Source organism: Ostrea edulis, chromosome 7 (assembly GCF_947568905.1).
Source record: "Ostrea edulis chromosome 7, xbOstEdul1.1, whole genome shotgun sequence".
Classification (NCBI taxonomy): domain Eukaryota; kingdom Metazoa; phylum Mollusca; class Bivalvia; order Ostreida; family Ostreidae; genus Ostrea; species Ostrea edulis.
In genome coordinates, this window is record NC_079170.1 from 48,374,558 (window position 1) to 48,386,301 (window position 11,744).

The 11,744-nt window shown below is 34.3% G+C and overlaps 1 protein-coding gene across 1 annotated transcript in view; it reads right to left on the minus strand.

The window, feature by feature from the left end:
• Positions 1-7,568, minus strand: part of LOC125655815 (uncharacterized) — a 107,999-nt gene extending 100,431 nt beyond the window's left edge. Inside the window, exons 1-5 of the mRNA XM_056145734.1 lie at positions 7,545-7,568; positions 6,472-6,636; positions 6,085-6,273; positions 2,372-2,628; positions 942-1,292 (exon numbers count right to left, since the gene is read on the minus strand). Of these exons, the coding sequence (XP_056001709.1) occupies positions 942-1,292; positions 2,372-2,628; positions 6,085-6,273; positions 6,472-6,636; positions 7,545-7,568 (986 nt within the window). The remainder of the gene's footprint in view (positions 1-941; positions 1,293-2,371; positions 2,629-6,084; positions 6,274-6,471; positions 6,637-7,544) is intronic.
• Between the last annotated feature and the right edge of the window lie 4,176 nt (positions 7,569-11,744).

Consider the following 11,744-nt stretch of genomic DNA (forward strand, 5'->3'; position numbering starts at 1 on the left):
AATAACGGAAAATGAAAGTTCTCAAAAAGTGGAGATGGTCAGCCCCCTTGTTCTACCTGCCTGATACGTTGGTATATTAAGTACAAATGACTGAAGTTTTGCTCATGCGTGAATCTGTCGACATTTGGTAACAAAACATTTATATAACTTTGTAAATCATCAGCACAATTTACAGACAATAATGCTCTGAATTGTGCATCACATACATATTACTAAGTATTGGAGAGGGAGATTACAGGGATTGAGGATTGCACCCCTTTCATTTTGAGAGAGAGAGAGAGAGAGAGAGAGAGAGAGAGAGAGAGAGAGAGAGAGAGGAGTTGAATAACTGGCAGCTGCTATATAAATTAAGTGGCAGCCGCCAAATAAATTAAGTGGCGACTGCCACATAAACTAAGTAGCAGTCACCAGTTATATGAATACTATTCTATACAAACTTGGAACCATTTCACCCAAGTTTGATTGAAATCGGCCTGCTGGTTCTAGAGAAGATTTTTAAACTTTATCAGTATATTTTCACTATTTCAATATCATCTCCCCTTGGAGAAGGGCATTGTCCCTTATTCGAACAAACTTGAATCTCCTTCACCCAAGGATGATTTTGCCAAGTTTGAATGAAATTAGCCAATTGGTTCTGGAGAAGAAGATGAAAAGTTTATGACAATGACAGACAACAGAATATTTTGATCAGAAAAGCTCACTTTAGCCTTCAGCTAAGGTGAGCTGATGAGGGTAACAATATATCCAAAATTCAATATAACGTATGTTCAACCATAAGAATAATGTTACTGGGGATTTATTTCAAATTTACTTCAATATAAAACATAGTTCAATATAAGTGGAGTAGTCTGTAAAACAGCAATTTCAGCATTCCAGTCTAGGAATCATTTAACATTTAACCTGTAATATTTTCTTCATATATAGTACAACTATATACTCACATGTATATGTTAAATCCTTTGGCAAGTGTAGGGTCTAAAATCAACCCTTTGTTTCCTTTGTCGTAGCAACAACGTTGGCTGCGTTGATCTCGGGTCGTACTTGACAAAGCACTTCGCTTGGCATAGCAGGTCATGGAACTAGGAATTCCTGCACTTGTGAATGTCTTAAATGAGTCTGTGGTCTGTAACAGACTTGGTGGACATTTGCTGACATCTGCTGTCACAACTGCTTTCTGTGGGTTTTTCTGACTCAACTTCTGACTTTCAATATAAGTAGTACATTGTAGACCTGGATGAGCTGGGGCCACTGACTTGGAGATACGATAATATGAAAACCCTTTTCTGCTCCATCTATCAAAAAGAAAATATACTTTAAAAAACAAATGAAATGCAAATTACAGCCTTTGATCAAACATAGTAGAAAATATGGGATGACTGAAATGTTATCCAAACACATGAATGTCAACTTGTGTCCTTGACCTTCATTTTCCCCTTCAACGATTTCAGAAAATACCTTTAAAGTTAACATACATTTGCCAACTGTACTTGCAAATTAATTCCCTACATGGTTCATCCAAAGTAGAGCATATTCAAAATACAATACAGTTTATTTGAAGTGATATCCATTGAAGTTAAAAAATCCCTGCATTATCAGACTATTATTCTAAATGGCTTTGACCTTGGCCAAATTATAACTCGTGTCAGGGTTATGACAAACCATCTGACCATTGCAATCATTGTGTCAAGTCCATGTATGAACTTTTACTCTTTCTTTGCTTAGAAGATATGGCCTAAATGAAAATAGCAAGACATACACATTTGAATGAGGAAAAGGGTGAGAACTTGCTTGTTTAGGGGTGAGATTAAGGGTCTTTGGGATAGATTTTTATCAGTGTTGCAACAACCCAGATTTTGACAATTCTTTCATTCAATACTTGTGTATGTTTTGTTCTTTTTCATGTTTTGAAACAGAAAATGTTGTCCTGCAGCTAATATGATCTGATAATGAAGTGTGAATTACATCAGGTCTACAGTAAACGAATGTCTCCCTTCTCCTGATTATTGTAGCCCTACTTTCTGCATTAGTTTTAAGGGAGAGAAAATATTGCACACTATGTGATACTGTAGTTAAGTGTTAGCTACATGATGACTGTACAATAATTATCATTACAACAATAATGGGGAGGGAAAAGGGGGGGGGGCATCCAATTGCAACAACACTGGCTTTTCAGGATTTCTAACAAACCCAGTGTATTGATTTTGTATTAACTGCAGACTAACACATAAATTAACCAGCTCGCAATTTTCCAAAGGAAAAATAGCCAGGTATTATATTTATATCAAGATGAATGATATGCAGGATCAACACAATATATCTTCCACATTTAATGTCTGGTTAAGATATGTGATTGACAATAGTCATCACTTACGTGACATCTCCAACAAGTCCTGTCGGAATGACTTCATCAATCTTCTGTATTTTGTTTTTGTCCTCTGGTTTTGACAGCAGGTCAAGGTAAGACTGTGGATATTCTTCTGCAGTTTCATTCTGCTTCAAGATTCCAATCCTTACTGGGTAATTTCCAACTGAGTTCAATACATCCCAGGTCATTTCTCGGTCATTATATATGACCTTGACATAGGTGTTTTGATAATCTGATAACATTACCATCTGGAAGGTTACAATCTGAAAAAACGAGAATTTTAAAATTCAATAATACTCTAAAACCTTGAAGTTAAACCAGCTTTGATAATTAGTCAGATTTGCATCATTTTCTTGCAGTCAAAAAGTACTTGTGAATAATAAAGCCAGAATTGAAAATAAATCTGACCTTTTATCAATAAACATTTATAAGATCTGTAAAGGATATACGCCAAAAACTGTCCATTCTGTGAGAGAGAACTGATCGAGGCCCATAGGGCCGAGATCAGTTCTTTCTCTCACAGAATGGACAGAGGCTTATATCCTACATAAAACATTACATCTTTTGTTCTAAGAATGGACAGACTCGGGTAAACCCATTGACAATGATAATTATGAATAAAGTTATTTTGAATAGTCTGACAATATAACCAGTCTTGCGTAGAATTCTGTTTCTTTTGTTCACTTATTGGACAGTGTCAGGTAAGTAGTCTTCTACTGCAGGTTTTATATTCACTCTTTCTATAGTACTGAGCCATATCAACATGGCTTCCTATGATGGGGAGAGCATTTTCATTGCACAATCAAAATTTAAGGATTTTAGTGAAAGTACTGCAATTATTCTGGATATGGAGGGTGAGAAAGTTATGGAGTCAAATTTTGATCTGAAAAGCATTGTGTTTTCGAATATTTGGATGAGGAAATAATTAATGCCAGCCAAAAGAACCCAATACACCTATCTCGTGAAATGAAATTATTCATGAAAGCGAAAATAATAATTCAGAATTAGGATATGCTGATAAAGAAAACATAAACAAGAGGTACTGTGAGCAATGCTCACTAAGAATACCCCCTGCTTACCCTAATCCGCCAAAGGGTGTTGTTAATAGGTATAAACTACCTCTTTCCTGAGCGTCTAAATATGGTATGCCCTTGTAGAAGAAAATGGAAGATATAATCTGAACACAAATCCATGGCATAAACCTATAATTTTGACCTTGAGATCAAAATTCAAGGTCATAAAAAGGTCATGAATGTACATGACACATAGTCTCATGGTGATACACCCAAGTCTTATGGTATGACTATGTCAAAACCCTATAATTAATTTTGACCTTGAGGTCAAAGTTCAAGGTCATATAGACGTCATGAAGGTACTCGACACATCGTATTATTGTGATCGACCTGTTTGCCAAATATGGTATGCTTAAGTCAAAGAACAAAGAAGTTATGGCCCGGACACGAATCTGCACAGACAGACGGACAGACAGTGATTCCTATGTACCCCCCCTCCCCTGAACTTCGTTCGGAGATATAAAAAGCGTTGTGAAGAAGTTTTGGAATGTGCCTCTGAATCCAGCGAAATTCAAATACAGTATGGAAATATGTCTTTCAAATTAAGTTTTGATGCGATATAATAATAGCCAATGGAATTTAAAAACTGTGAATCTTACGAGTTGAAGCAAAAAATTCTACTAAAAGGAAATATCGTTTTAAGTGTTTCAGTGATTTTTCCGATATCTGTGTTGATTCTTACTTGTAGGGAATTTAAAAATTAAATTTGTATCTCTTTGACAAATGTATTGCCTTTCTCTTATTTTCAGCCTACCTGTAGATATCTAATAAGTTATTATTGGGTTTACCTGGCACTGTCCAATAAGTTGACAATTACCGTCCATTATTTTTAAGAACAGACAGTATCTGTCCATTCTTAAAAATAATAGACAGCAATTGTCAACTTATTGGACACCTACAGGTAACCTTTTCACTACAAGTGGACTTTCTTCTATATAAAAGCCTAAAAAGACAAAGGATTGCGTGACAAAAATGTTTTAAATAGTCTTATTTATTGCTTACTTGGTATTGCAATTTGTCATGAATAAGATAAAAGTCATACAAATTCATCAATTTTGATAATTACTTCTCAAAGCAGTTTGATACAAATATGTACATCTAAAACTACTACAATGCGATTTTAATATCAGCCAGGTGTGTCCGTGAATGAAATTCAGATTGCCCAGTTGACGGTCATGCATCTTCAAATGACTGAGCTGTTGTTTGTTCCCTTCATCACGGTAATATGTTTATCTCAGAATTTTGCTGACAATAATAGAGCAGTAGTATTAGTAAGGCTCCTGTCAACATATGTTTTGATATTGTATTGTTGTGCGATTGTTTAAAAATGTATAATAAGCTGATTGCAATATACATATATAGCAAATTCATTTGTTCAAATACTTCATTTTCATTTTTCACCACGAGACATACCAGTTGATGAGAAAATGTATTACAGATTTTACCATGTTAGAAAATTGGTGTCTATATGCATTGATAACCAATGTTAAATCATAGATTGTGTAGATCACTTAATATTAAAAGCTACAAGGTGGCAAGTACTTTGTAATTCGAAATTCTTTATTAGAGTTCATCAATATATTTCAGCCTATCTGAGATAGATGTATTAATTGACATTTCTCAGCCTACTTGAGATAGATGTATTGACATTTCGCAGGCTACATGATATAGATGTATTGACATTTCTCAGTCTATCTGATATAGATGTATTGACATTTCTCAGCCTACATGAGATAGATGTATTGACATTTCTCAGCTTACTTGAGATAAATGTATTGACATTTCTCAGCCTACTTGAGATAGATGTATTGACATTTCTCAGCCTACATGAGATAGATGTATTGACATTTCTCAGCCTACATGATATAGATGTATTGAAATTTCTCAGCCTACATGAGATAGATGTATTGACATTTCTCAGTCTACTTGAGATAGATGTATTGACATTTCTCAGCCTACATGAGATAGATGTATTGACATTTCTCAGCCTACATGAGATAGATGTATTGACATTTCTCAGTCTACTTGAGATATATGTATTGACATTTCTCAGCCTGCATAAGATAGATGTTAGGGCTGTGCAATAATATTGATATTTTAATGTATTGCGGTTCGTTGACAAAAAATATCGTATTGCGTATGTTTTTTTCAGTACCAATATATCAACAAAACGCTCGGGCTTGAAATTAAGTTACAAGCTTGAGATTCCTAAAATAAAATTGCATAATGTACCACTGGCACGTGTGTTATCGTGATGATGGCTTTGCTATATTTTACGGAGAAGAGAAAGAAATCCATGATTTATTCGCTATAGTTTATTATATTTACCAACTGCTTAAATTGTATATTGCCGACTTTAAATAAATATTACTTACTTACCTAAACATTACGGTGTACAAAGGAAAACGATTTCAAGCAACTTGCACCCTGCATTTTAGAACGTACATAGAACCGACAAACATGTTCCTGTATTTGAAATGCAAAAGTGCACATAATCCTTCATTTTTATGGGATTTATTAAAGGTGAATTCATATGCAATATGAGAAAAACGAAATACAAAATTCCCAAACAATACCCAGCCCTAATAGATGTATTGACATTTCTCAGCCTACATAAGATAAATCTATTGACATTTTTCCGCTCACCTCAGAGGGACTCCGTGGAATTTTGCTCAGTTCCATTTTGTTCCATGTAATCACAATCATGTGCTTTGGAGCATTCATGCTAAAACCTCCTTTGTTAGTATTGAAATCACTTTTCTGTGCCAACATTGCAGTATTTTCAGTTGGAACAGTAGAAGAATACTCTTTGTAATACACACCACTTGCACTGTCCTGCAAAATAAATTATATGAATGGCAAACAGTTAAACGAACATATAGTCATTATAAGTAATGACAACATCATTAACCTTAAAATAATAGCAATTGCAGATTCAAAAATTCATGATCATTATGGACAAATAAAATTTCTCATGATTTATCATACTTATGAAGAATCTTAATTTTTTTTGATAATCTCTCCTTCACTTACTGCTAATCCCACAACCAAGTTAGACCACCATGGAGCAAAAGCAGCCTTTTCTTGGAATAATGAGTCGAAGGAGAACTTGGATGGATTGGTGAAAGCCTGTCTGTTTCCTGTGCTTACTGTATCACTGGTGACTGTTGTAAAGAGCAACAGGCCTCCTCTTGTAAACTAAAAGTGATATACAGGGGATGAATGCAGATATCCCTAAATCATCATTACGAACGATTTTTGATGTGGTTTGTCTCTTGTCAGTCTGATTAAAATCGAAACTCTCACTTCGCTTGATATACGGACAATCACTGCGTGGGAGCGATTGTCTGTACATGTATATCGAGCAAAGTGAGAGATTTGATTTTAATCAGACTGTTCGCTTGTATTTTGGATACCACAATGCTTTTGAGGAAGATGTGATAGCTTATCAATACCACAGGTTGATACAAGGTGTAAATAACTGGAAAAGGATGAATTTCATGATTACGTTGATGAATAATAACACACACATAAAAATGTGTGATGAAACTGTTTTTTCCTCTTTTCTAGAGACTATGATTTCACAAAAATGATTTATGTCAATAAGTCATTTATATCAGTTGCCTTGTGTTTATGCACATGGCTCGGACTATTATGTGGTATTTATAGCATCCCTATTTGCATACTTGCAGACTGCGCATGAGCATTATTTGATACTTCGTAAACAAAGGGGAATTTTGAGTCTATGTTTGCATCTATTTTTTATATGCCAAATATGCCATAATTTTTCACTGGTCATAACATGTCAGATGACACATTTTTTGTTCTAAGGTCCTAATTTTGAGATGTGGCAATTTGTCATTATACATTGTCTGTACATTTTACTTGTATGTAACTTTTACTTATATTTGAATCCTACTTTGTGTTCCCTTTACTGTCATTTATTGTATATTTAATAAATGACCTATTTATTTTATTCTTTAAAGGGTGCGATGTTTTTATCTAGTACAGGCAGACAGAATAATAAAAGTTGTAATATGAAATTTGTTGCCATGTGATATGGATCCATAAATAATATGATATTATTCCCTATCACCAAGACATACTATAACTTTTATGACAATGACCATATTACACTTGCAAAATAGAATATTGAAATACAAAATGGATTTAATGCTGAAAATTAAATAAATGCCTAGTATGTACAGTTGCTATCATTCTATAGCAGAGTACAACTCATTGCAAATTTTCATGGTAAATTAAACATGGTAGTTTTAAGTATTTAACAGCTGTATTACACGAAACTTGTAATTTTTCTAAATCCAAATTTAGAAGAGCCTCAGTCAACTAGTCCACGATTTCCAAAAAGGGAAGATAAATACACCATCTTATGAGATTTAATTCTGAACAAAATCTACATGCATATAAGTATTATGCTTATAACCAGATAGCAGTGGAATATTAAGGTCACAAACTAGGAACACAACACATCTACCCACAAAAGCTTTATACATCATAAGACACAAGTTATTTGAAGGTCAAAGTTAAAGATCAAAGGTCACTATCCATGGTGTCTTACACATCGGATTCCAGTTAGAATAAGATCCTATGCACCCCTTGCTTGTCGTAAGAGGCGACTATCTTTAAATGAGACAGCAAAAACCGAGGCCCCATGTCACAGCAGGTGCGCCACGATAAAGATTTCTCCCTGCTCAAAGGCCGTAAGCGCCGAGCATAGGCCTAAATTTTAATGATCACTTAAAATTACTGGTACATGTCTAATATCAAAAAGCCTTCCACGAAAGACAAAAAAAATAACAGTCCACGACACAATTTGTGGTAGGTATCAATACAAATTATTCTCTTGAAGTCTTCAAATATATTGATTGCCTCTTCCTCTATCCTATTTACATACATATGTAAGTTTTCCCGCGAAATTGTATCACGCGAAGTATGTCAATGATGTTAACTCGTTTGTTGTTTATGCATTTACACAAAGCAAATATAGAACTCTTTAATTCATTTCAGATATATATTTTCATCATAATTCTGTTAGAATATTATTTCACTAATCGACACATCACTTATTTTCAAGGTTATATGAAGGTTATATGCAATATATCAAGTACACTGTAATACGAAGTCCTTAATCTCCTAACTTCTTCCTTCTATTTTTGCACGATCAGTAATATTATTATTATTTCGAAAGTCTTCACAAGTCTTTCACCATTATTGTTAGGCTAAAAACTGAATATATCATACAAAACTTTAATAACAAATCTTGAATTCAATGACATATAGTGTCTATACTTTGAAATCCACAGTCTCATCTTCTCCCAACTGTATTCAGTTGCATACCTGCTATCGATACCCGATTTTAACATATTTTCACATTATTTCACAAACAATGCTAGCGTTCCATTGGCATTATTAAGAATTTTATGTGTACGGCAAGGATTTTATCTTAACAAAACAATTAACATACACTGGCAGTCAAACTATATTCTAATTATTATTCAGTTACATTTGAAGGTGGTGGCAAAGAGGTAATCCACAGGATGGGCCCCGATGCCAAGGAACTACGAGAGTCAACTCAATAAAAAGCATTATTTCAATATTGACAACAATTCAGTTGAACAGAATGAATTGCAATTGAAATGAGTGTAAACACAGCGCTAATCTGGGCCCAGTTGCACAAAGATGAGTTAAGTTTAACTGACAGTTATAAAACATCTAGTTAATGTAATATAAACGTAAGAGTTAACAGGAAGTCAACTGTCTGTTAAAGTTAACTAACAGTCATGCAACTGGATCCAGAATTTATAGTCTGGTTCTTAATTTAAATTTGTGGAATAAATTAATCCTATTTTCAGAGTATCCAGACTTGAACTCTCAACTTACATAAAATGATGGATACAGGAAAGATCCGACAGTTATTGCGTATTGTGGGAAGAAATACTTGGAATAGGCATCGGATGATGAGAGCTTTGTATGGTTAACAAAACTAAGCAATCGGTTCTCTGAAACATACAAATGAAATAACAATAAAGCTAGAGACCAATGAATGTCCTGAAGTTTAAATGCTGCACATTAATGTTTCCTTGTGGGTGATACTAGACATAGTCAAGAGGTTCTATGCACATCTCAGAAATTGTTACATTTTCTAAAACATTTTTTCCTGTAGATTCTATTAAGAGTAAATAGGCAATCACTGAGCCACAAAAGTCTGCTCTGTATATGTCCATGGGCCTACGTACTACTTCAATAGTGATATCACATATGCTTAAATACAAGTCAATAATTGTGACATCACATCAGTAAACAGTTTGCAAATAATAATAATGTTAACATCTCATCTACGCTGTTACTGAAAATGTGAACAAATGTGCATTTTCTATGACCGTGTAGCGTGTGACAGCGTGGCGAGAATTCCATCGTCATCGAAAGCAAGTTTTTTAGACTTGCCCAGATGGTCGAGTGGTCTAGTGCGCTGGTTACACGCTGCTAGGAGATTTGGTTCCGCAGGTCGTTCAACCCCGGGTAGGGGCGGGAGTGGGTATCCAAATAAAGTGAAATTTTCTATGCTTTATATTAAATATATCTTCACTTAGGGCAGTTATGTTCATTTAAGAGTTCATTGGTATTTCCGTGCTTTATACAAGATATTTCGAATGCAATGTGTATCATGTATGATCCTCTTAAATGTACGTTAATAACTGTATCCTATTTCCATTCTCAATGGCCGTGTAGCGTGTGACAGCGTGGCGAGAATTCCATCGTCATCGAAAGCAAGTTTTTTTTAGACTTGCCTAGATGGTCGAGCGATCTAGTGCGCTGGTTACACGCTAATAGGAGATTTGGTTCCGCAGGTCGTGAGTTCAACCCCGGGTAGGGGCGGAAGTGGGTATGAAAATAAAGTGAAATTTTCTGTGCTTTATATATATATATATATATATATATATATATATATATATATATATATGGTCTCTTAAAACTTTAATGTTTCAAAAAGTTAACTTGTGCTTTGCTGAAATTAACATTATTTCCCCGACGATATTCAATGAAGATCAGCAAAGAAATATGTTTGTTTTTACATCAAATGTTGTAATGATCGCTGAGCAATAGGCAGAACTTATAAGTAACAGTTTTGATATTTATTTGCCACATAACTCGAACTGTTCCCACATTTGCTACAATGTATCAATAGCATAAATTGTCTTGCATTTAAGATACATCAATTCCGAGTTAAATTAATTGCTTTTTAGGAAACTTGCCTCCAAATCAGTTATTATCCATATTGAATATCACTGGACAGTTAAATACCAGTATGTATCAATATACCCCTATACAGACCTGGATAAAATAGGTTATCGTCTATCAAAATCAAACCTTTGCATGATCCTGTTGTTCCTGCGCCTTGGTATCCCGCTTTACAAGCACAGGTAAAACTGCCAGGTGTGTTACTACAGGTCGCTCTGGTTGAAATGTCACAGTTATTGGTGTCACTGCTGATACACTCATTAATATCTACAAAATACATTCACTCATTAATTCATACAAAATTACATACACTCGGTTATATCATTAGTATCTACTGCAGATATATATCATTAATATCTACAAAATACATACCGGTACACTCATTAATTCATACAAATTAAATACACTCAGTTAATATCATTATAAGTATCTACGAATATATACCATTAATATCTAAAAAATAAAGATGAGGACATTTGTTATTATTTACAAAATTGATATATTCATAAATACAATGCACCTACAAATTCAAAATCTCTGCAAAATAAATCCAGGTCCACAACTAGCAATCATTGTGATGAGTAGCATGCATCTCAAAGGGGCCCCACTTTGTCACTTTATTTCCCAAGTATCTCTTTCAAAATCAGTTAATTAATCCCTAAGTCAATCTGAATCTGAAAACCATTGACACAATTTCGTGTCTATACATATACATTTACAATAGCTGGATAGCCAACAAAGGCCTAAAAACTGTCAAACCCCTGAAAGAACAGATTGTATACATAAAAAGGCCCAAAATTTTTCTCTCTTTAAAATGTGTCTGGAATTAACCTAGCTTATACAGCGTTTTAAGAAAGCAAAATATGTGTTGGGTATACTATGTCAACAAAATCAGAATGATATTCCTAATTGGATAGCATTATGACATCATGAATAAGACATTTCCCGCCTTTTTTTCAAAATAAGCCTGAAAACTGTCAAATGTCATACAGATTATTGCTCAAGAAAAGATGTGCGCTTTGTTGAGCAAAACGAAAATGATATAT